General features: G+C 52.7%; 1 protein-coding gene across 1 annotated transcript in view; it reads left to right on the top strand.

Moving 5' to 3' along the window:
* The window catches only part of DSCAML1 (DS cell adhesion molecule like 1), a 340,661-nt gene that overhangs the window by 263,791 nt on the left and 50,636 nt on the right, over positions 1–26,234 (top strand). Inside the window, exons 9-11 of the mRNA XM_063094153.1 lie at positions 6,359–6,637; positions 7,030–7,149; positions 8,005–8,181. Of these exons, the coding sequence (XP_062950223.1) occupies positions 6,359–6,637; positions 7,030–7,149; positions 8,005–8,181 (576 nt within the window). The remainder of the gene's footprint in view (positions 1–6,358; positions 6,638–7,029; positions 7,150–8,004; positions 8,182–26,234) is intronic.

The following is a 26,234-nucleotide window of genomic DNA, read 5'->3' as shown; positions in this document are numbered from 1 at the left end:
GGCATGGCAAGGGGCCCTGACTCCGGGGGGAGGAAGGGATGGGCGCAGGGGCAGCTCTCCAGACCCCACAGCTACTGCCCAGCTGGAAAGTGCATCCCACCAAAGATCAGAGCAGAGAGCACAGAAAAGGGCAAGGTGGGGGCACAGCGGGGCACTGGAAGCTTGAGATAAAATTGGAAGTCCTCCCCACCATACTCCCACCTCTGTGGAGCCAAGGCTTCATGGGCAGGGTGGGGCAGAAACCCATGCTACTCCATGAGCTGGAAAAACAACTGCTGACTCCGTTCCTTCTGGGACTGCTTGTCTTCTAATGAATTTTTCAAACACTGAGCTGAGAAGAACAGAACACATCTGACATGCATGCACACGTGTGCACACGCATGCGCAGAGACCTGTGTGTGAGGCATACCTGCATGTCCAGATTGGTACATATTATATGCATGTACGTGCAGCAAATTAACACATTAGTCTGTTCACATCGGAGCTCACACACATATATGCGTGTATGCTAGCAGTTGCATGTACACAAATGTTTCCTCTGTTGGTGCCCTCCTATAAGGCAATATTCCTGAGTCACAAAAGGTCGCTGCAGGTGGGGCCATACGAAATATTGCCCCAGTGAGCCTGCAGTGGTCCAGTGAGGTGGGAGGGGCAGAGGGAACAGAAGGTGGAGGATGCTTTGAGGGCTTCCTGGGCGTTGGCACATGTAACACTGACTGGCCAGGGAGAGCCAGGCTGTGGGGGAGGTGGGTGCTTGTCTCTGGACATCTGGAGAGATCCTTGGCAGGACGCTAAGAAAAGGGCACACAGATCCAACTTAGATTTGGTGACTTTAGGGCCCCCTGTAGCTGGAAAATAATGTAGCATAAAAGCCTCTCTGGGCACGCAGGCTGAATGTTTAATTAATTAGGAAGGCAGGGCTGCAGCTGGGGCCCCTCGGTGTTGGCTCAGGGAGGAAACATCTCCATTCCTACATCTGAGCCTCTCAGGGCCTCTGGAGCCAAAACAAGGGTATAAGGTGCTTTCTGCCCATGGAGATAGTGCCAGGTCCCCATGGAGAGCAAGCAGAAGAGGACGCTCACCCAGCCCCACACAAACACCCTCCCTCCCCAATGCCCATACTCCCTACCACACTCAGTCTTCCCACGCCGCTCAGTGCAGAGCTGTTGCTCCAACCAATCCCCGCTATAGGAGCCTCTGCCACCCTAATGAATGGGTTGGGGGCTTCTATGATGATAGGGCTTAAGGGAGAGCCAGCCGCCTGGCTAAATGCCTGCTATTGGCAGAGGTGGGGGATTGGAAGAAATCCTACTGGGAGCTACAGGAAGGGGGCACCCCAGACATCATAAGGGAGATTGCTTAATTGCATTGGAGGGAGGGACACCAAGGGAGCTGCTGCCAACAACCTCCTCAGCCAGGGGAGCCAGGAACACAGGGGCAAGCAGCCTCCTTTTGGGACAGGGTCATGGTGACAGTGGTGGTGCTGATGGTGATGACAGCAATGACGAAGCATTAATAGCATCCATGTATTCGCTCAATGACACTTCCTGTGCACCTGTGCTTTCCAGGTGCTATTCCAGGTCCTACGAATACAGCTATGCTCAAAACAGACAAAAATCCCTGCCACCAGGGAGGGAGCTTGCATGTCAGTAGGGAAACGGACCACTCAAGTGCATAAAAGATGTTTCACGTCGAATAGGGAGTGGGGATGAGAGTACCAAGGGCAGGGGGCGGGGGTTGAAATTTTAAATAAGGTGGTCAGGGGAGGCCTTCCTGAGAAGAGATGGTTGTGTAAAAAACTGAAGTAGGTTGTTATTATTCCTAAAATATGGGATTTGTTAGAACCGGAATATTAGTGTCGAGTTTTAGAAATGAGTTGGTCCAACCTCTCCATTTTGCAGATGAGGAAACTGAGGCTCAGCGGCAGAGGTAGGGTGATGGTGAGGAGGCGACTTGAGTGGGTAGCAGAGTCTGGAACCCAGGTGTCCTGGCCCCCAGGCATGGCTCTTTCCCATCTCCATGCTGCATGGGCAGAGAGGCCCGGACTTCCCACAGTGCACACTCTGCTAGCAGGTGCAGTAAATAAAAGGCTCGGTCTCGGAGAGGATGAGGGATACCATAAAGCGTTTATGGGCTGGACCGGTGGTCAGCACGCCTTCCTGTGTGCAACACTCCCAAACTAGTGGCCATAAAGGCTTTAGGGTGGCTGGATACTGCATGGACTGCTACGACCACAGTATGTTCTTGGCCCTTCCATCCTCTGGTCTCCGCACCATGGCAGCACCTCACTAAAGACCACTGGAGCCAGAGCAGGTCTTCTGGAGAGCAGTCCCTGGTTGTGTGGCGTTCATGCTGCCTACATGCAGGCTGTCTGCTAGGGAGGTGAGGGGACTCGGGCAGGAGTGCTGAAGAGGTTCCCATCATCACCGGATCAGAAGTACACACACATTAAACTCGTCTGTTTCTGTCCCCTGAGCACTGGGGAAGGTGCTGCTGACTCACAGGCCAGAAAGCAGCTCCACATGTGGGCAGCTGCTCCCCCCCCCCGCATATGGAAGGGTCCCCACACCCTGCTTTGGCACCTCCTGCTTGTAGTGCTCCTCCTCATATTCAGCAAGCCCCTGGAGGAGTCAGGATCCCTAGGCATTCTTCTTCCTGCAGGCCGTCCCGTGTGCCTGCATGTATGGGTGTCAGAGTGCTAGCCTGGAGCTGTGGAATTCTGTGAGCAGCCCTAGCCCCTGGCACTCCCACCAGAGAGTTCCTAAGGGGCTGCTCACCGGCCACAGCATCTCACCTGCCCGTCAGCCTGCAGTGGGGTGGGGGTTCTGGAGGGGAGTGTGGAGCCTGCCTCGGACCTCTGGGAAGTGTCTGGTCATCGGCCTCCCACAGGACAACAGCACTCTAAGGAGCACTGAGCCAGCCCAGCTGAATGTCTAAGCCCCTAGGATGGATGTTGACTACTCTTCTTTTGTGGCCTCTCCAATAGCCACCAGTGTTATTCCTGAAGATGGGAAGGGAATGACAGCCCCTAGCTGGCCTCTGCCCCGTGGCTCAGCCTCTTCCCTTTTCCTCACCTCATACGTTTTTGAAAGCATGTGTGTCCTTTAACTCTCGGTTCAAATGCCACCTCCTTCATGAAGCTGCAGCCACCCACCTCGATGACATCTCCCTCTGCTCTGAGTTTGGCATCTGCACATCCAGGTGGTGCTTGTCCAGCGATTACTGAGGGAAGTATCTACCTTCCCTAGTAAATCCTGAGCTCCCGGAGGCTGTGTCTGTAGTTAAACACGTTTCTCCTCTCCCCAGCCCACATGGAGTGCAAAGCCTTCACAGAGCAGGCATTTCATAAATATTAGATGAATTAGTTAATTAATGAATTAACCTGCTTTAGTAACTTGTTCCATTATCTAAAGCCCTTCTTACTGAGAGAGGCAGTCTTCCCCTTGCTGGAGCTAAATCTTCCTGCCTCATTTCTCTCAGTCTCTATCCACTTGCTCTGTCCTCCGTGGAAATGGAATGCTCGGCTGTCTGTCCCCAGGCGTGGCCCTCCGGACTCCACAGACCCTTAGCCTTCCCCACCCTCCGCAGAACCTCGCACCGCTTTGCTGTGTGCACAGGTCCTGCTCCCCAGCCCCTCGTCACTAATACCACTCTTCCCTTGCTCATGTTCAAGTGTCCACGGGCTCTTAAATCACAAGAGCCAGTTTGGGGCTATGATAGCAAGGGCCTGGCCCCTCGAGAAGACCAAGAGAAAAGCTCCAGGCTCCAGAATTCCATAGCACAAATACAGCACCCTGAGGAGCAGCGTAGAGCACCCCTCTTGTTTTGCATAAACCCCCATCATGCGCTCACCCCATGCCCTGCCCACCACAGGTGAACTTCTGAGGTCACCCAGGCAGTGAAACTTGGACTTACATTCATTCATTTATTTACTCACCCAACAAACATTTATGGGGTACCTACAATTTGCCAGGTAAACAAGACCAAGTTAAATAAGTCCTAGCTCCCAGATCCCCGGCTACTCCCCTGCCATGTGATAAGTGCCGTAATTACAGTGTGGACAGAGGGCTGCAGGGCTGTGTGAGAGGAAGGTGGGCTTCACAGAAGACGGGGCATTTGACCAGGGTTGGAAAGGAGGAGTTTCCCAGGAGGCCTGCTGGACTCTAGCTTTGGGCCTTTGTGGGGAGGGGAACTGGGCCTGAAGTGGTTCTTCTAGGCCTAAGGATACAAACTGGGTGGCACATCTGGGTTTCCGCAACAATTCTGTCAAAAATTCAAGGAGGCCCGGAGGCCTGGATCTGACCTAGGCAGAAAAAAAGAAAGGCAGGAACGTGAAGGGAGGGGGAGAGAGAGAAGGGGAGGGAAGGGAAAGGAAGGAAGAAGGAACTAGGAGAGGATCAGCAGAGGCCCAACGAAAGGAATCTCTAGAAAGTCTCCATAGAGGGCATTGAGCCATTGCTTGATCCAGGGTTCCACAGAAATCTATCTGGAGATGTCCAGGGCCCAACGAACTACTCAGAATACTGAGGGCAATGCCCAGGCCAGGGAAAAGAGGCAGCCAGAGACTGGGACGAGGAGATCCAGACAAGGAGCAGAGCCCCCAGAAAATCTGGCTAGGATTTAGGACCCAGGTGGATCTAGACTAAGATGGGTCAAAGCTAGTCAGTGGGCAAGGGGCACACACAGTGGGAGATAGGGACAGATGCCAGCTGTACTCGCTCAGGCAGGGCTAAGGAGTGGTGTGACGGGCAGTCACGCCATGCTGACAGAGACCCAGGGTGGAGTCAAGGGTAAGGTGGGAGATGACATTAGGAGGGTCAGTTGCGGGCCCTGCTGAGGGTCGTGGAGGCAACATCCCTCCTAAATGTCACTTCCTCTAGACCTAGAGCTCTTGGTCAAGAACTCTACAGGGACCCAAAAGTCTGTAGATGGCTTTCCTGTGCCCACGCCTGGCCACTGCCCACAGGCAGCTCCCTACTGAGCCCTGAAGGTCTTTGGGCACAGGGAGGGCCTCGGGCATGCATACGATGCCATCCATCCTTTCCCTCGCTGTGGCCACTCTGGGTGGGCGTGGGGTAGAGAGTGGCATACTTCCAGAGACGGTGGGCTGGTGCCCGGGAGGGGGCCAGAGGACTGTGGACAGTCTTGTAATTTAATTATTTGACTGCAGAAAGATTTCATCTATTGGGTGCTCATCCTTGTTAAGCTAATTGTCTGTCTCCTTCACTCTCTTCTCCCCCCACTTGCTGGGGAAGTCGCTGCAGCCTAATTGAGTTATCATAAAGATAATGGCTGCTGCTCTAGCCAGAGCCGAGAAAGAAGGATCCATCTCTCAGCTGCTGAAGCTCCGGACAGGCCCCCCAAGGGCTGAGAGGAGGCAGAGGGGAGGGAGGCTGGGTGGACGGTGCTCTGCCCACATGAGTCGAACCAACTGGGTGCCTTGCAGATAATGGGGCTCCCTCTCTGCTCTTTCTGGCCACCCAAGGGAGCTCACTTACAAGACAAAAGGGTCCCTGGTCTGGGAGTGTTTGGGGCTTTCTTAGAGGCAACCAAGCAGCACAGCAAAAAGAGCTTGGACTTGAAGAGCGGACCAGTCACTCACATCCCGCTGTCACCTCTTATGAGCAGGGTAACCGAGGGCAGTTACTTTTCTGCTCTGAACCTCAGTGCTCTCCTCTGTAAAATGGGGACAATTAAGTTCATGTCACGTTGTCAGTAGGTGATCTCAGTGAGATAATGTGTATAAAACGACTGACAGTGATTTGAGCTTCCATTGTCCTAACACGTGATGACAACAGAGAAGGGTGGGGTGGGCAATGGGACCTCTGTGGGAGGAGATCAGAGTACAGCGCCCTGGTTTAGATGAGCAGCTATGGGGCATGCATGGGGGGGCAGCATGGCTTTCCTTTCCTGCCACCTGAGTACCTCATCTCTACCAACCCCAGGCCCCCAGGAGCTGTGAGAGGCATCTCTGGGGTGGGAAAGCGGGCACAAGGGAGTTGAGCAGCAGTGGGGAAGTTGGGGAAAAGCTAAGCACTGGGTCAGCAGGCAGAGGAGAGTAAAATTCTGGGGCAAATCTGAAAGTCAGAGTTAATGCAGGCCAGCCAAGACCCTGAACAGAGACAGTGGGCCCAGGTATGGGTGGGCAGAGGGCCGGGAATCAGGCACAATGGCAGGGCACCCAGGCACCCCCAGGAGATTCTGCATGGGTGGGAGATCAAGGCACCAATGTCCCAGGAGAGCTCTATTCAAGGCCCACCCCAGGGTAGGGGGCAGCCCAGAGCCCCCAGGTGAGGCAGCATGGCTGGCCAGGCTGGGGCGAATGGGGGCCTGACAACAGTTCCCCTTGCCTTCCCAGTGCCCCCTCTGATCCAGCCCTTTGAGTTCCCACCCGCCTCCATTGGCCAGCTGCTCTACATCCCCTGTGTGGTGTCCTCGGGGGACATGCCCATCCGCATCACCTGGAGGAAGGATGGACAGGTGATCATCTCAGGCTCGGGCGTGACCATCGAGAGCAAGGAATTTATGAGCTCCCTGCAGATCTCTAGTGTCTCCCTCAAGCACAATGGCAACTACACGTGCATCGCCAGCAATGCAGCAGCCACCGTGAGCAGGGAACGCCAGCTCATCGTGCGTGGTGAGCGGGGATGGGTCAGCCGGGGGGCTGCGGGGCGGGTAGGCTCTGTCTGCTACTACAAGTCTCTCTAGATTTCAGGTTTGAATCACAGGCTCATGGAAGGTTGGCTCCAGCAGGGCCCTTAAAGATGAAGAGGTCCAAACCTCTTATTTTCCAGGGCGGGAAACAGGGACCCGCTCAGTTATTGGCAAAGCCAGGGTTGGAACTCAGAACTCCCAACTCTCAACCCAGCATTCAGCAAAAAGTCTCAGCATCTTGGGCTTCAGACTGCCAGCTCCCAACTTTATAATGGTCCAGGGAGGACTAACATTGAATGGAAGGTGCCCCACACCCTAGGAGACCTATCAGTGACTGAGACCCTCTGTTTCTCTCTACCTTCCCTCTTTCTGCAGTGCCCCCTCGATTTGTGGTGCAGCCCAACAACCAGGACGGCATCTATGGCAAAGCCGGTGTGCTCAACTGCTCTGTGGACGGCTACCCCCCTCCCAAGGTCATGTGGAAGCACGCCAAGGGTAAGCCCAATCTCCAAGGGCAGAGAAGGAGAAGGGAGGATGCTCCAATGGGACTTGAGCCTGTTCCCTACATACAGCTCCTAGCTCTCGGTGGGAGTCCTAGGTTCTGAGCTTTAGAGCTTCCCAGGCTACACCTGATCTGGAGGTCACCCTCAGCCACCCTCTGGGGTCTGTGGATCAGGGACAGCCATAATGCTGACTCCAAATTCCCTCTTGTCCCCACAGACTTGACTTCCCCCTCTTCCCCCCCAAACCTAGAACTCAGTGTACATTTGTGCTCCCCACCCCACTCTGGGGTCCCAGAGCCTCAAATCCCCCTGCTTTTCACAAGTCAACCTATTCTGGGATCTTGGTCCTTCTGGGAGCCCACCTTCATCCCAAAGATACATTTGGTATGTGACTATGCCCCATATCCTCAACTATGTCTGTGGCTGGCATCACGGGAATGGGCAGGGGGTGCCACAAAGCCCCCTTCTTTCCCAGGCCTGGCTGCCTAAGACCAGGCAACTGCCATTTGAGGGCTCAGGCTTCTCTTTGCCTGTTGCCAAGTGGCCCAAAGACAACTCTTTCTTCCTCTCCAAGGAATTCATCCCAAACAAGCTCAGTGCCAAGGTGGGCATTGGGCTGAGGCCCCCAACCCTATCCCTGCCTCAGAGCTGGGGCAGAGCCAGACCTCTGTGAGGGTCTTTCCTGTGGCCCAGTGGGAGCTGTGTGGGCCCCAGCACTTTGGGGATGGTGTAGCTCTGCTACAAATGGCGGCAAGAGGAAGGCATCGGGGCCCCTCCTGAGGCTCTCCAGTCCCACGCAGCTCGCTCCCTAGCACAGACCCCCTTGCTAACTGCTACCTCCTCCCAGGGAGCGGGAGCCCCCAGCAGTACCACCCAGTACCCCTCACTGGCCGCATCCAGATCCTGCCCAACAGCTCGCTGCTGATCCGCCACGTCCTAGAAGAGGACATCGGCTACTACCTCTGCCAGGCCAGCAACGGTGTGGGCACCGACATCAGCAAGTCCATGTTCCTCACTGTCAAGAGTGAGTCCTGCCCCCGGGGCCCCGCCCAGCTCCCCAACCTAGGCCCATCTCTGCACTCTCCCTGCCTACCCCCTTGGTTTCCATCGTTCCTCCTGTGAAGGGAAAGCAGGAAGTATTCCTGGTCAGAGGTGGGCTGGGACCCTCGGATGGGGCATGCAAAAGCACTCTCATATAAAACAAGGGCCTCACCCTGAACAGCCCCGACTCACCCCACTCCAGTCACAATAAGCTCATGATCTGCTGTATCAAAATATCATGTGGCAGTTTGTTGACTTTGATCTGATGAGTATTCAACATGAAGACTCATACCGAACAATTTATTTTTGCTATTTAGTGTACACCTGCTTGTCTACAACCCGTTTGTGGCTTAGAAAGAAAGATACCATATACACAATGTAGGAGAAAGGTCTATCTATGGTCAGAAAATCTGGGTTCCAATTCCATATCTACCTGATGAGCTGTGTGACCTTGGGAAGTCATTTCACTTCTCTGTGCTCCAATTTCCTCATCTGTGCTAGAGGGTCATTCCCAGTCCACCCACCTCACAAACTTGTTGTGAATAACATAGGAGCTGATGATGGAAAGGAAGATGCTTTGGAAAAGCCAAGAGAACAGTATGACTCATTAAAACTTGGTCCTCTATCGATGGCTTCTAAATCCCTAGGCCCAGGGCTGGCTTCAGTGGCCTTGGAAGCACACCATTTATTTGCTATTTCAGAATTTAAGTCACACACAGACATTCCCACTGAGTGAGCCTGTCCCTTTACACTCAGGGGTCTATATAATGGGTCTCTGGGAATCGTGTCAGAAGGACAGTGTCTTCCTAGCCCTGTGTTAGGAGATGGATGGGCGATGGTGGGCAGCAGTAAAGGCCCGAGTTTTAGTGTCTGGCCCAGCCAAGTGTGAATCTGAGGGTGGTGACTTAATTACTGTGTGACCTTGATGAATTTTCTTGGCTTCATGGTACTTCCTTTTGCTGCTGTACAAAATGGAGGTCATAGCCTTACCTGCTGTGTTCTGTGTCAAGAGCAAGTCCGATGACATATGTAAAGCAGCCAGTGTGGTGACTGGCCCTCAACGATTCAGCCCCCCGTGTTGTAATTCTTAACAACGGCAGTCCCTCCCAGGCAGGGGTAGGAAGGGCGCCGACAGCCGCGCCCTGCGTGCGGTCCCAGCGCCTCTTCAGAGCTCCCTCCTTTAAGAATCGTAGCATCTGTATTGCTTGCCAGAGCCAGCCTTCAGCTCAGCACAAGACAGGGAAGTCCCTGCGATCGATCGATCGATGCTCGGGGAGCTCCGGGGCGGAATCCCCGCCCTGGGGAGCCGTTTTCCTCACACTATCAAAAAGCACTTTGTCCTTAATAAAACCAGGCAATCAATCTACATCCCTCAGCCAGGGAGGACGTGGCTAATTCTGTCTGCGTGAGGAGAGAGGGAGGGGAGGCACCTCTGGAACCATCCCTGGTGTTTGATCCCTATCTTTCCGCTGTCACGGGCGGGAGGAGCCCAGACCCTGCACACATTCTGTGTCTTCCATCTTTGCTCTCATTCTTTAAGTCAGGGCAGTCCACTGAGTAAGCATGGCTGGCACGTGGTCCTCCGTGGACATGAGGGGCAGGGTGACAGAGGAGCTGGTCAGGATGTGGGCTGTGTGGGAGGACAACCCCTTCACATCAGGCTGCCCTGATGTCCTGGGGGCCTGCACAAGCCATTTGCCTCTGGGGGCATCATGTTTTCTGTGCCATCCTCACTCATGGCCCAGGCGGCAGCTATGAAACACTGAGGTACAAGAGGGAGCACGTTCTGTAGGTCCAGGGGTGCCCCATGATCGCGTGCAACACACAGTCACATGCGTGCACACACGCGCTGGTGTCTGCCTCTGGCTCTCTCTTCCCCTGGGAATGACAGGGACTTCCCCACCACACTGATCACTCCTGGGCAGACCTGGACCTGTTTCCCTCCTTCCCTCCCTCCCCCTTGTCCCCATTCCAGCTGCCTTGTCATTTCTCTTTGCTTCTCTCTCCAGTAAGGCCCAGCACACTTCTTTCTTACGTCTGCTGCTGCATCTCACAAACCCCTCCCCTGGCCAGCTTGCCTGTCCCTGTCACAGACAGCACTTCTTGGCACGCTGCTCCCGCACCCTCTCCCTCACAGAACCTTCTCTCACACACACCCTCCGTTCCTCACACCTTTTCACTCCAGCCCCACTCTCCCCAGTGGCCTGCCCCAGTGGTACTAGAGGCCCCCAGACCACCCCAAATGCCAGCAGGAGAGAAGGCAAGACCAGGGCCATCTGAGGCCCAGGGCAGCAGCTGTGGAGGCCAAGCATGGCCCAGGCCTCCGTCTGGGGTTGGAGGGTCTGACTGCCCTCCAACAGGTGGGTGATAGCCTGAATAATGCCACACAGTATCTGGCTGCCGGAAGATGCTCCTGTGACAATGTGGCACTGTGGAGGGGGTGGGAGTGGGCCCTGGGTGGGGCCATGGTGCGCCTGACCTCTGGAACCTCCGTTCTGCCTCCTACTGGCTCTCTGCAGGCATGCTGCCCCAGTGACCCGCCTCAGCTACTCTCGTCACATCTCCCCTGCCTGCCCTGCGCTTCCCCTCCTTCCTCTTCCCACTGCCTTCTCCCACTCCCCCATTCTGATTTCAGTTTAAAGGGCACAAGGAGGTGGGACCTTCAGGACCCGGGCACGTGGGTCACCAGTGGGCTCACTCAGGTGTTGCTTTGTGTTACTTCACCCCCCACGGATTTGTCACCCCACTTCCCCTGGGTGACAGAGATGCAAAGGATTACTCAAAGCCCATCTCTACTGAGCAGTGACAGACCCCAAAGTGGTTAATCTCCCTTTGGGATGCTCATGCGAGAGACATCCCTTCCTTGGGAAATTAACACCGAATTGGGGTCCTCTTCCTGCATTTATTTTCCAGACCAGGAAGTTACAGGAAGAGAACAAAGGTGGGTTATAGTTTAACAGTATAGGCTGGTAACTTTCAGTGGAACAAGCCAGATGACATTCCAGTAAGGCAATTAAGTGGTCCTATCAACACAAGCTTGATCTTAGCAAACATTCCTTCCTATAGCAATTCACAGTATCCTTACATAACAATCAGTAACTAGTCTGTCTTTGAGCCAGCAACCTGCTGTGCCACAATCCTTATCTTGCAACAAGACTTATAGCCTGAGGAAAACTTCCTGTCCTTGCAAGGTCAATATTTGAAACTGCAAGGCTCTGGAAAACCAGGCCCTGTGAAGTGCATATGCTTTATAGTATATTCCACACTCAGGAAACCATTCCTAGTCTTCCCTTAGTCCGTCTCGAACAACCCACACCACCAACACTCCCCCTCGGCCACTTGTGGAGCCAGCTGCAAAAAGACCTACCATGTGCAGAGCCCATTTCAAAGCTTCCCTCGAACCTCTAACACACTCAGGAAATGTTTGACCCAATACAGCTCCGCTTTGTCAGACCTGACGCTTTTGTGAACTCTCAGGAGGCAAACTGACCTTAATCCCCACTTTACACAAGCAGAAGAAAGAAAGTAAATACATCAAAGGGAACATAACATCATAAAAAGCATTCAAGTGTCAAATTGGACGTCTGTGTTTAGTCTCTGTTGGGAGCATCTACACCACTGATGCCCACGGTTTCCAGTGATGACTCAAAAGAGGTGTACTGAACACTCACTGAATAAGTCAATAAAGCTCGATGACAAAGAGCACAGACTTTAGAACCAAACGGGCCTGGGTGCAAATCCCAGCTCTACCTCTTGATGGTTGTGAGATCTAGGACAAGAAACTCTGTAAGCCCCAATATCCCCTATAAGTTTGGAATTATAATACTTTTTACTCACCAATAAGGTTTAAATGAGACCACGCTCTTACAGAAATTAATACAATACTTGGCACAAAATATACATTCAATAGTTGTCAGTAATCATTAGCATCAGGTGCTGGGAACCTGGTGATGAGGGAGACACAGTTGCTGTTCTCAGGGAATTTAGAATATTGAAGAGGAAATAGACATATACCCAAAACAACAATAATATGCAAAATGATAAGTGCCTTAAAAAACTATGAACGAGGTGATACAAAAAGAGTCAGGGATGGAGTCACCAATTTTAACTCTGGGAGTGAACAAGGGGGTGTCAAGAAAAGCTTCATCTGTAAGTAGGGCTTAAAGGATGGGAAGCATCTGACAAGAATGGATACAGGTGAAGGTCATGCCATTCCAGGGACAGGGAGAAGCACAAGCAAGGTCTCAAGGTCAGGAGAGCCCCTGGATGTCAGGGGAGGAGGTGGGAACACAGGGAGTCTGGCAGAGTCGGGGGAGGATGCACGGAAGAATGACATGGGAGATGCTGTGGGCTTTGGAAGCCAAATGTTTGCCTTCTGTGTAGAGTTGACTCTTGATCAGAATTCCAGGAGCTCCAGGGTCCAGCGGGTGTTGGGATTCCAGAGCTGGTTCTCAGAGAATTGCCACGCAGAACCCTCCTTGGGTCCCCAGGCAACAAAGGGTTTGTTAGAGTGGACAAGTGTTTTCCAAGTCCTGGGACATCCCTGATGGCAACCAACTACCGCCTCCTCCCTGACCCCAGAGTCCTGGTTTGGGCTGAGCTCATGAGTGCTGAGTATACAGCCCAGCCTTGCCACTGTCACATACAGCACTTTACAGTTTACAAAGCTCTTCCCATACCTTGCCTGTGAGGTTGTCAGGCACTAGCTCCTTCTCAAAGAACTTCAGAGATTGGATCATGGTCATCGGCCTCTGAACCAATGGTTTAGCAGAAAGAGCACAGACTGAGAGCCCAAAGACAGGCTGCTGGTCCTGGCTCTGTGACTCTGTAAGCCATTCCTTCCTTTCTCTGGGCCTCCGTTTCCTCATCTGTACAATAAGAGGCCTGAACTAGAATGCAGTCACTAGCTGACCAAAGGTCTCTTCCAGCTCAGACAACCTATGTTTCTAGCAGCATGCGTGGTCTTTTCAGGGCACCAGACTGCCTCCCAGAACTTGGTTGAAAATAAATGTAATTAACAGAAGAAAATACCACATCCACAGAGCTGCCTTTTATCTCCCTTTTAAAATATATAAAAAAAGAGATAATGACCAAAAGCAGGAGGAGGCAATTCCTCCTCCAACTGACACACGGGGAAAAAAATAAAGTATCTTCAAAGAGAATTCTTCAATGCGAGGCAGGTACAAAGCCAAGCCGCTTCATCTGGGTGGAAGGGGGCTGGCTGTGTTTGATGCCGCCATCGCATGGCAATGTCTCCCGGGACTCGGCCAGCAGATTCCCTTATTACAGAGGTCCTATTCCATCCCCCAGACTCTCCTCCACTTTGTGAAGACTCCAGTGACGGGGCCACAGACAAAGCCCATGGCCAATTAAACCCATAAGGGCTCTTTGTTTGGTTTGGATTTTGATTTGTTTGTTTAGCAAAATGTCAAACCAATTAAGTGAGATCCAAGTGCCCTTAGCAAGCACATGCCCAGCTGCAGAGTCCCAGGAAGGGGACTGGAGCCACACTCTGGTGGTGACCAGGAGAACAGAGGGAGCCAGGCCTGGTGAAAGGAAGCCCTTGGGCCTGGGTAGGCCAGGTCACCTGCCATGGTTGGCCATTGGTACAGAGGTCAGGATGCAAAACCTTGGAAAAGACAACTGTGTGTCCAATGACCCGAGATGCTCCTAATTTTAAATTGGTCCAAAGTAAATTCTTCCTTGCCAAGCAGAAGCAACATCTCCCTTACACCTGGGTGATGGAGCCCCTGCCCCTCCCACAGGGTGAGGAGTCTATAGGCCAAAGGAAATGGCCCACAAATTCCTTTCCAGACCATGCTCCAGGAAACTGGAGAACTCCCTGCCCGAATGTTCCAGGCCTGCTTGAAGGGACTTCCAAGGCCTCTTCTGCAATCTTTCTTCCCGTGGATGGGCCCTGCCACCAGTGTGGTTCCTAGACCTGAGGGATGGCTGATGGTAGGGTTTGTAGACACAGAGACTGGGATATTCGCACCCATACTCATAAGGCACCTCTCAACACACATGATAAACTGAGGCACAAAGAAGTCAAGCAACTGGTCCAAGGTTTTCCCATGTGTTCCCTGGTGGTGGGTCCTGTCTCCTCGTCAGACTGAAGCGTCCTGGGGCCGGGACTGATCTTTTCCCCCGGGTGGGCGTTCTCACCCCTGGCACCCAGCTCAGCATAGGTCTCTGCCCACTTTGGTGTTCTGTGCAGAGGCTGACTGGCCTCCAGCCTGCAGGTCTGGTCTAGTCACACATGGGGTCATGGGTCACCCCCTTGGCTCTCCTCTCTGCCCTTGAGTCCCCCTGATTGAGTGAGGGATGCATGGAACAGATTCTCTGCCGGATCTGCCAACAGTAGGGGGGGAGGCAGGAAAGCACAGTGGTAGGCAGCACTTAGGCTGAGGCCGGGGTGCTGAGTCGACAGGCCTGGGGCTGGGGCTTGGCCCTGCCTTGGTTGTGGAATTGGGGCCATCACCTGCTCTCTCAACCAGGGTGGTAGCCATCGGTTGGCCTCACTTGCCCAGCCTAAAGGCAGCTGAGAGGACCCCTCAAGCCAAGACCCCTCAAGACCCCTGTGCCAAGCCAGGGGAGGCTCCTCCGCAGGCCTGGGCCCGGCCTCCCCGGCTGCTGGTGAAGGAGGGAAGGAGGGGAGAGGGAATGAGGTATTGTGATGATTTCCATGGCGATGATTATCCAGCTGGCTCTTTGGCCTTATTGATTTTCAGACTTCATAGTGTGAGGGGCAACACTTTGTCTCCTGCTTCATCAAACAGAGGCTGGCCGCATCCTCTCCCCCAGACCAGGCTCCCCATTGTGGCCCCCCTTCTCAGAGGAGCAAGGAGCCTGCAAACCTCCCTGAGCCCTGGCCAGCCCCAGGTTCCTCCCCTCCCCACCTCCACAGGTCCCCAGGAGACCAAAACAAGCAGATATTTTAGGGGACAGGCAGAACCTCCCACAGACAGGGAGCTGGGAGTCCTGGTTCCTGTCCGTGTTCCCCACTATGCCCTGGGTAAACAGAGGATGTCATTTCCTCTCTCTCGGACTCAGTTTGCTCCTCTGTTCAGAGGGGTCACAGTCCTTCTGTCCCATTCCCTCTCCCCCTAAAGCATTAAGGGAGCTCAACAGGTGGCCACATTCTGTTGTTCCTGGGAGACCCGAGGGTGTCTTGCCAGTTCCACGTCCTGCCTTTCAGAAAGTGTAGCCCTGGGTGTTTCAGAGGGTGACAGGATAAAGATGAGACTGAACCAGCAAAATGTGGGAGATCTTACTGACCTCACAACGCCATCAGCATCATCAGGGCAACTCACGTGACATCCCAGACCTAGCCCTAAAGGGGATCTTTGTACAAAGGTTTCTAGGTAGAATAAAACAGTCTCTATGGGGAACAATCTCCCACCCTAGCCCCACGCCCTCCTATCACTATAGCAAGCCAGGTCCCCTGACATGCAGGGGAGGTTTTATTGAAGGGTTGGGAGGGACGAATCTGCCATGCAGCCTCACTCCCAAATTAAAAGTGCCTGTCCCCAGAGGTCTCATCTGGGCCCTTACCTCCTTCTTAGAGGCTTTTGGCAGCAGCGGCATAAAGCACACCACCCCCCACTTCACTCTCACCCCTGCAGCCTCCATGACCACAGCAATGAAGAGTTTCCCCATGGGTCTGGGCTCCGAGGTAGCATTCAGGGTAGATCTGACGAAGAACAACATGATGCGCATCCTACCTATCAACCAAGGTGGAGGTGCCCGCAGACACTCCAAGACAGAGTCAAGGTTATCTCTCCACAGCTCCATTTAGTAGATAAGAAAACGCAGGCAGGCAGAGAGCTAAGCAGTGCCTCCAAACCTGCCCTAAGTGGGGAGCCCAGAACTGCCCTCCCCCCCAGTTATGGTTGAAGCCCCTCTGAACAGTTGGGGCAGAATGGTTTGTTGGATCAGCCAAGCAATAAATGTGTACTTCCTGAGTAGCCCCCATGTGTCCAGCATGGTGTCAAGGTCAGAAAGAGAGAAAGACAAGATTAAGTCACCATCCCTACCCTCCAGGAATTTACAGACTACTTAGGAAGCTGGAACTAATTTTCAGAAAACAAGGCAAGATCACATACTAGTATGTCTAGCACTATAAGTGCAACATTAGATTAAGAAGGAAAAACCAAAGGTGGACAGACATGGTCGGACAGCTTCCTGGCAGAATGCAACTTGAGTTGAGCCTTACAGAGCAGGTAGGGTTTGGATAGACAAAGGGAAGAAAGGAGGCGTCCAGGTGGAAGGAACAGCAGGGGCAGAGACACTGGGGTAGGGAGCCTGTGTGGGAGCTCGTGAGGACAGCCCCGACCCTTGCAGCTGGGGATGAGGAGTGGAGGTTGGACCAGTCTGGACATGACACACTAGATGATAGGAATGACATTAGGATCCCAAGCAGGGAATGGAGAGAAAGGGGGACTCTAAGTCATTTTGAAGGAACAAATACCAGGCCTGGATGGACTGGATTAAAGGAGCCAGAGAGTCAAGGGCTCAAGGCTGAGACACGAAGATGATAGTGCTACCAATAGGAATGGAGCAGATGGGACTGGAGGGGTGACACGTCTGTGTGGCCATGTCAAAGTAGAAGTGACAGGCCATTCCCTGAGGCAGCTAGATACTGGCTAACACTCTGCTGGTATTTCTACCTAGAGCTATGTGCTAGACCAGATGACCCTAAGGCTCCCACCCCCTCAAGTGACTCACGATTCCTTGTGTGACTGGCAGGTATCCTGTCTTGAGCCAGAAAGCAATGAGACTAGTGGGCTGAGTGCAAATTCTCCCAGAAGCCAGTGCCCCCATCCCATCCCTGCCCTCTGGGCCTCTCGGGTCTACAAATACTTAAGACATGGCAGAATTGAGATTCTAAAGAAAATTTTCTCCTGCCTGTGTTTGCTCCTGTCCACCCTTGGCACTGCTCATTCATTATTCAACAAGTAGCTATTGAGTACTTGCTCTGTGCCTATCACTGGGCCAGGTGCTGGGGAAAGGGTATATTGGGGGCAGGGCAGGTGTAGTCTTTGCACACTCCTGCACTGCCTGCCTACTGCCAGCCGGGGTCCTTGGGGCTGGGAGTGTAACGGGGGTGAGCTCCCCATGGAGCAGGGAGAGTGAAGCCCACACAACCTGGCATCTTAGGAAGCCCCTCCAGCTCTGTGGAGCAAAGACTGCGGCTGCCCTCCCTGGGCATGCGCTGGATCCCTGTATGAGCTTCCCCTGGCTGCTGTAACAATGTACCACAAACCGGGCAGCTTAAAACAACGGGAATTTTTTCTCTAACATTTCTGGGAGGCCAGAAGTTTGACATCAAGAGGTCAGCAAGGCCATGCTCTCTCAGAAGGCTCTAGAGAAGGAGGTTTCCTTGCCTCTTCTGGTGGCTGCCAGCAGTCTTTGGCATTCCTCGGAGTGAAGACACATCACTCCAGTCTCTGCCTTCATTGCCGCATGGCCTTCTCCCTGTGGGACTTCACATCCTCTGCCCTCTGTTTGTCTCTACTCTTCTTAGAAGGACACCAGTCATATTGGATTAAGGGCCCACCCTACTCCAGGATGACCTCATCTTAATTTATATCTTGACTATGCAAAGATCCTATTTCCAAATAAGGTCACATTCACACATCCCAAGGGTAGGACTTCAACATACCTTTCTGGGGGACACAATTCAATCCACAGCAATCCCCATGCCCAGTGATCTGTTCCTGGTAGCTCCGTGCTTTTCAGAATCTAGAAGCTGAAATGTCCTCCTTTCTAGCATCCTAAAACTGCCGCTGTCTAAAGGCAGATAGTCCTCTAACCAAACACTCACTCTTGGTCTACAAGGCCAACCTCTCCTGTGTACAGAACTCCAGGGCAGGGGTCAGAGAACTGGGCCTCTGCCAAATCTAGTCAGTGGCCTGTGTTACTGGAACCCAGCCACCCCCATTCTTTATGCTATATTTTCTGTGGCTGCTTTCGAGGTACAATAGCAGAGTAGAGTAGTTGCAACAGAGACCTACAGCCCACAAAGCCTAAAATATTTACTATCTGGCCCTTTACAGAAAAAGTTTACCAACCCTAGCTCTAGGATATTCACAGCGATGACTCAGAAGTACCTTCGAAGTGATCAAAGAAAGATGGCATCATCTGTTTCTGAAAGGATTATGATGTTCAGAGTCATTTCTCTCATCTCTAAAACCAGAATAAAAATATTACCCACATCCTAGGACTGTGGCAGGGAGAAGGGGCAGATTTAATGAAATAACCAGTGTATATAGCATTGACCACGATGCGTGCACGTCATAAGCATTCAATAAATGTTAGCTATTATTATTACTATCATTTTTCCAACATCATCAGGAAAGTAGATGTCCAGAGCAAGTCCCCACCTTCATTTGAAAACACTCCCCTTCCTACTCTTGCACCAGTTGGCAAGCAGCCAAGAGAGGAAGTGACAGACCCCATGTCAGAGCTGGCCAAAGTAAGGTCTGTTGAGTTTGGGGGTCTTAGCTGGGCCCAGCAGGCAGCAGAAACAGGTCTGCAGTCCAAGTCTCCAAGGTCCCACCATTCCCCGTGACCCACACGCCACTCCCCTTCACACACACAGCATTCTGGGTACCTGGGCATTGGACAGCTAGGGTCCCATGGGCCCCCAGCTCTCGGGCACCTCCACACTGGCTCTGAGAACCGAGGCTGATTGCTTCCATGCAATTTGAATTAATCTCATGCTTCAGGTGGAGTTTGGCTAATTGGGGGCGACAAGAAACCGAAGTGGGTGCAATCAAATTAACAACGCCGTGGCCCTGGCCCTTTATGAAGTGAAGAAAAAAGCAAGCACCAGAAGGCACCCGCCCCCACAACCCAGCCCCAGCCTTTCCCAGGGGAAGCCCGGAGCTGCTGCCGCTGAGGCTGAGCAGAGTGCGGCTACCACCCGCCCGAGGCCCACCTCCCCGTGTGCCAACAATGCCCCTTTGTGGCGGCTTATCTCACACTGCCAAACAAGGCTACTGTTCTTGTCAGGAGCTTGTTAACAAGGAGAGACACAAACCTTTGGGGGAAGGGGGAAGTGAGCTGGGTTAGGGGTAGGAGGGACCGACTCACCTCTCATGGGTGCATGTAATCCTTTCAGAAGCAAAAAGAGACGAGAGCCGCTGAGCAGCGCAGGCTCCCTTCTCCCTTGACAGGTGAGTTTGTAGAGCTCTAAAGAGACTTCAAGACACCTGCTGTCCCTTGGAAAAGCCTCTCCCAGAGGGCAAAGAAAAGAACATCCAAAAAGGCATTTTAGCATGCCCAAAACATCCTTTTTAGCAAAAAAACTCTATGAGACTCCTGGAGATATTTTAGTGAGACTTTCAGAAGGACTTCCTGAAAAATCAAAGTCTCCTCCTTGGGGATGGTGAAGACCACCATGACTTTGCTGCCCTCCTTCCAGTCCTGTTGGCTTTGGGGTTGTCCTGCCTGAGGCAGGGGAAGGACCAGAGGGCACCTACTAGAGTGGCAGGTGCACGAGGGGTCATCCAGAGACCATACGTGAGAATCACCAGGGACGGGGTGGCTTATAAGGAATACAGATGCCCAGGCCCTAAATCAGAGCCTCTGAGGTGGGATCGGTGCAACAATCTTTTTTAAAAGCTCCCTAGGTGATTCTCATGTGCAGCCAGGCCTGAAAACCTCTCCCATCCCTGCCCACCCCACCAACCACCCACCTGGAAGAGCAGACTAGCCTAACCCCTCAATCCCCTGCTTCCCAGATCAATCTCCTTTCCCCAAAACTAGCCTGCACTTCTCTTCAGAGAAGCTCAGCTCTTGGCACTTCCATTCCTGGGCACCTGCTCCACTCTCTACTGTCCTTCTCTAACCAGTATCACATCGTGGGGAAGACCATAGATGCCCTGGGTCAGGTCCTGACCCTGCCACTTACTAGCTATGTGACTTTGTGCAATTTACTTCTCTAAGCCTCAATTTTCCCAACTGTGAAGTGGGAATAAAAGTAGGGTGGTTGTGAGGATTAAATGAGTTAATGTATATAGAAGAACTCAGAACACTACCTGGCACATAAACCCTCAACCAAGGAAACCGCTATGATTATTATTATACCCATGTTCATGAATAGGGTGAAGATGTGCCCCAAGCTTCCTTTCGGAATGCAACTTTCCAGGCCTCTTCTGCATTTTATCAGGCCTCTCCCAACAGCCAGCAACATTCTCATCCTCTTTCTCCCACTTCCTCCCCCCTACACTGCTCCTCTCCTTTGGATATTCATAACTGAATCTTCCCTCCCTGGTGAGTTGGGCACTTGTCAGAAACACCAGCTGAGCTCCAGTCACCAGGAGGAGGAGTGGGAGGGACACAGAGACAGAGAAGGCCTGACTCATCACCCTCTGACTCCTTCCCACAGCCCAGCCTGCCCTGGACTGCCTCCTGGCCCCGGCAGCCCAGCCCTACTCCAGTTTTCCACCTCATTCTCCACTCCCCACCTCCATCCTGAATTCATCCACAGGAGAAGAAAAAACAACCAGACAGCAGAAGCTGGGCTAAAACCAAAAGAAAGGGCACTGGAGAATTGTCAGGGGACTTGGGGCTTGGCTTTCTGCCTGCCACTCACCAGCTGTTTGACCTTAGACAAACTACTTAACCTCTCTGAGCTTTCATTTCCTCATAGGAAATGTAGGGGATAAAGCCCCCAGCACACCTCCTTAATAAGAATGGAGCTGACTGCAAAAGATGTGCTAGTACTTTGCAAGCTGTAAGGAGTGGGCCCAGCTCAAGAGATGGGACTCCAGAGAAGGGGAAGCTGAGGGAGCAAAGGAGAGCCCAAGTAGGCCCAGAGTTTGTAATCCCCATGGCAGGGTGTTGGGACCCTAGTACTCCACCTCCAAGCCTGGGGTTGGTTGGCAAGTGTGTGGATGCTGGAGGTGAGCAAGGCAGCAGAGCTGTCTCATGGTGTTTCAAAAATCTATCAACCTCTCACATCAAATTAAAATGTAAATAGCAGCTGGTCCGGGCAGGACCTCAGGGGTGACAGGAGCTGGCCTGCGAGTAATTTCACAGACGGGAACCGGTTACATCAGATTCTGACAACTGTCTTGTTTCTGAAATTGATTTCCTCTCCCCTCGGCTTGCTGCCCTGGAAGGGCCCTGCAGCTAGGGGAGGGGGTGATTTTTCTCAGTCCCTGGTGCCTTCCTCCTCTCCATGGTGCCTGCCAGTAAGGCCCCATTGGAACCAAGGGGAGGAAATCTGGAATTCCTGCCCAGCTGTAAGGCAGTGGCCTGAGCCCTATCCAGCCTCCTCCCTGCCCTGGAGCAAGTCTAACAGTGGAGCAGCGCAGGCTGCCCTGGGCACTGGAGGGGGCAGGAAAGGCATAGGGCTTGGGAGCCTTCCTTCTTTCCACAAATACATGCTGAGTCCTGGAGTAGAGATGCTTCTGCCCTGGAGAGTCTCACAGTCAGACACAAGGAGATAAGGGCACTGAACTAGGACATGCGCCCTGCAGGGGACGGCCCTCAGGAGAGGTGTCTGCATATAACACGGGGAGTCAGGGAAGGGCCCTAGAAGTCATCTGGAAGCCTCTTCAGCCTCTACCGGTTTGCCCAGTGCGAGGCACTGTAGCGGACGCTAGAGCTAAAAAGCTTTGAGCCAGGCCTGCTTCACACCGGGGCTCCCCCAGGGCCTCAGAGAAGCCCAGCCTTCTCACCTAAAGTACTGAGGGGTGGCTCACTCACACCCCAGTGCCCATCCTCTCCCTGCTCCCCAGGAAGTCTCCCTCTGCACCCCTCTTTGTAAAGAGAAATTAAATTTCTCTGGCTGTTAATTGAATTACATTGCAGGAATGCAGAGTAGTTGTATCTCATTAAAGCCTCCTGTGTCCTGCGAGAGCAGTGTGTTGCCCATGTAGCTGTCATTAGCACTGTGCCTACAATCGCCTCCCCTTCCCCAGCTCACCCACCTGTGCCCCCAATGCTGCAGCCCCTACCGCCTGCCCTGGGAGTAGCCTGCTGAGGCTGCCCTGCCACAGAGAGGCCACAGCTTTTTGGTGACAGCCGATTTCCATTTCCCAGCACGAGGGTGTGTGTGAGGGTGGCAGACACAGACAGCAAGAGGTGGCCAGCCCCTGCAACCACAGTAGTACAGGCATGAAGGAGCGAGAACTGCCTACTGGAAGCCTCATTTTACTCATTTGAAAAATGGGAATAATAAAATTTACTTCTCACGGTTGTTGTTGGGAGGAATCACTGAACAAGGAGCCAAGAGGCAGAAGCACTCAGCTTCTTGCCTGCTCTATCACCGGCATATGGAAAACCATAGCTCTATGGTTTTCTTAGCCAAGAAATGCATCAGGACACAGGCTGTGGAGCTGGGGAGTAATAACGATACTTACCTCTGGTAAGTTCATTCATGACGTACTTAGAACACCGCTGGCACATGGTAAGCTCTCAATAAAAGGGAACTATGAGAGAGAGAGTGTGTGTGTGTGTGTGTGTGTGTGTGTGTGTGTGTGTGTGTGTGTGTGTGTGTGTGTGTGTGTGTGTGTGTGTGAGACGCAGTGTAGGTTTATGGTAAGGGAGTCAGAGCATGGGCTGTGAGGGTGACTGTGTTGGTGGCTGTCTGATAGGGTGTGTTTTTGACTCTGCCTCTGTGTACGGCAGGGGCGGGGGCAGGTGACTGCCCATGACATCTCCCTAAGGAATTCTTGGAGTCCACCTTCAACCCAGAAAGTCCTCTGGGCACATCCAGTCTCAATACAGAGAGGGTTCAGTCGTGTTTATTGCTGCAATTCAGCAGGGCAGAGAGACCTTGTGGCCCGAGCGAGAAGCCAGGGGGAGGTGGGGTGAGAGGAGACAGGTGAGGCGGGTACCTGCTGCCCTGGGCTTCCTTCTGTTGGGCTGCCTTGATATGCCCAAATGCACAGCGGACAGGAGGGCTCAGGCCCACGTCTGTGGGTACAGGAGGGTACCGTGGCCCTTGAAGGCTGGGGGCAGGGACTCAGGGAGGGGCACATGGCAGAGTTCTCTGTCTGGTTTGTCGGCAGGAAGACTGTGAAGCAGGAAAGAGGGGAAGAGAGTCCCCGGCTTTGTGCCCAGGACAAGAGGCTGAAAGACCCCTATATGCAAGAAGACGAGTACTCCCAGTCACAGAATCACTTTCCAAAGCAGTGAGCCAGATCCCCAGACCATCTTTCTCTCTCTTCTGAAACCCAGAACCCCCAGGGGTCCAGATCCAGGCCTCACTTCACCTTCTGTGCAACACCCCTGGCTGTCTACCTCTACTGCAAGGAGCTCACTGCCTCCCACTGCAGCCCTTTCCTGGAACAGCAAAAACTACTAGAAAATTCCTTCTTAGGCCAAATAGGAGGTTTGCCCTTTCCTGCTTTGCAGTGTGTCTCCCTTGCTCCCTGTGGGTTATGCAGTCGTATTTTTCTGGATGGCTTGAAGTCTACCCATCTTCCTGGTCACACCCCAGCTTATCAGTGTCCTCTGTCGAGTAGAGTGCCCAGAACACAACACCATGTTTCATGGGTAACCTGAGCTTGAAACTTTAGCCCTAAAGAACCAGAGGATAGTTCTCGCAGCGTTGCCTTACCATCTACCACCGCTAGCATAGCTTCATGGGGTAAGTACTGCTCTCCATCTTTTCAGATGCACTGCTGCTTATTAGCAGTGTGACCTTGGACAAATCGCTTCCCTGTGCAGTCCCGGTTTCTTCATTTGTAAAAGGAAGGGTCTGGGTAGATGATCTATGCCAGTGACATTTAGTAGAAACATAATGCCAGCCATATATGTACAGTGACTTAAAATCTTCTAGTTGTCACATGTTCAAAAAAGTAAAGGGACATGAAAATCAACTACATTGTATAATGATAAATTAAAACAAAAAAATAAAATAAATGACAAAAAGATTCAGCTTTCTCAGATCTGTTACAAAAACGTAAAAGAGAAACAGGTGAGATTAAATGTAATAGTATATTTTATTTAATGCAATATATTTAAAATATTAACATGTAACTAATATAAAAATATTAATGAGATATTATATGTTCTTTTGTTTTTCTCCCTACATTCTTGAAATCCAGTGAGTTCTTTATACCTACAGCACATCTCACTTTGGACTGGCCACATTTCAAGCGCCCAATAGCCACGTGTGGCTAGTGGCTACACAGCAATGCAGGTCTTCATCTGGGCTCTGTAACTCTGGGGTCCTGTGATTCTGTGCAATAGCTGGCAAGTGACATCTTAAGCCAGTAATTTGGTGCACGTATCTTTACATATACGTACTTTACGTAGATGGACTCATTTTGTCCTCACAAATGCTCTGCGGAGCCCAGAGAAGTTGACTGAGCGTGTTGAAGGCACGTAGCCAGCAGCAACAGAAATAGCCTCCAAGCCCTTCAAGCTTCTCTCCCCTTCTCCATAGATGGGCTCCCCTGAACCAGCCCTGAGCTGGGGGCTGTGAAGAGAGTGTCGGGTTGTACTGTGTGGTGCTCACTGCCTAATAAATAGCCAGCTGGTGGGAGGGTGAAGAGAGCCTGTCCCAGGCCCCAGCTGTGGTTGTCACACAAGGCTGAGGGGCCAGGGATCTCCAGGGACCCCTCTGTCTCTGAACAAACCTGATTGGAAAGACAAGCTCCTTGAAGTGGGACTGGCGTGTGTGGGTACACAGGTTGTGCACTGTTCAAAAGTACACAGCCAAAGGGGCAAGTGGAGTCTGAAACCTGGTCCCTGCTCCACTGGCCAAGCTGTGGCTCCTGGCGCCAGGCTGCATCTAGCCAGAGGTTGTCTTTGTAATCCACAGACAGGCCCTGGCCAGGCTAGCACAGGCCTGACTGGAGAGCAGACCAGAGATGTGCTGCAGGTCTCTCATTACGGCACAGAGCTGTGAAGCCCTCCTGTCAAAGAAAGACTCTTCCTTTCTCCTCCCTTCCTCGGATTTTGACCTCTGCTGAGGCTCGTCCCTTCCCCCATCCCCCTTTACACACACACACACACACACACACACACACACACACACACACACTCCTCTGCACAGACGTTTCCCCAGCTCCTCTGGCTTCAGCAGCAGCCTTCCAGGGACAGGATACCTCCTCCCCATGGAGGCCTCAGGGCCCACCCACCCAGGGGGCCGAGGCCCCAGTCCTCTGGTCATTCATAGCCGGGGCAGGGGTGAGAGCAGAGACAGCCCACGTGCCTCCGCCCATCCCCACCCCAGCATTTCAGCCCTCCAGTAAAAAATGGAGGCATCTGCACTGCAAACCCTGGCTTGTTGATGTAAGATCATACTCTATATTCCACCCAGGTTTATACGAGTGAATTATGCAAATCTTTGATGGAAAAATATTCCTCTGCACATCCTTGAGAGTGTAAAACCTTAGTCAATAATTCATACTCAGATGTCTCCGACTGCAGGCTTTTCCTTCATTATAACTTGCACCTCGTTATTTGTCTTCCGCATTTTATTGTATATACTAGTGTGGTGCCATGCATTATAAAATTTATCTGCTTCGTTATGTGATGAGCTGGGGCCAGGGAATGTGCTGGGATGCTGGTGCAGGGGCCTGGGGCCAGGGCTGTCCTCAGCATCAGGTCCCGCACGTCCAGACAGCAGAGGAGATGCCGGCTTCCAGGTGTGATTTCCGGGAGCCAGGAACCGCCCTCATCCCCCCACACCTGCTCAAATGTCTCCTCACCCACTGGCTGGTGTCTCAGGTGGCACCATTCAACTCCATGGCTTCCTTTCTTTCCCCAAAGGCCTATTTGTCTGTAAAAGTCAAATATTCCCAGAGAGTTTGCTGGGAAGAACTTTGAGCAGGTCTTCAAAACTGGAGGGGAAAGAAATCCTGAGGACATTGGGAAGGAAAGAGGAGAAGGGGCCAGTCACCGAAAGGAAGCAGAGACACAGTGCCAGGGCGTGGGGGTGGGGAGCTGGCTCTGGAGAGAGAAGACAGAGCCCCTTTGCGCACGACTGCCCAAGCAGGCTTGTGTTGGGCTGTGGTGAGCCAGTCTCTGCTCTGCAGAACTCAGTGTGAGGTGGCGGGTCCTCCCCTG

The sequence above is a fragment of the Cynocephalus volans genome, chromosome 4 (genome assembly GCF_027409185.1).
Source record: "Cynocephalus volans isolate mCynVol1 chromosome 4, mCynVol1.pri, whole genome shotgun sequence".
NCBI classification, from domain to species: domain Eukaryota; kingdom Metazoa; phylum Chordata; class Mammalia; order Dermoptera; family Cynocephalidae; genus Cynocephalus; species Cynocephalus volans.
Note: the sequence above shows the minus strand (reverse complement) of the source record. Positions and strands in the feature narration are given on the sequence as shown.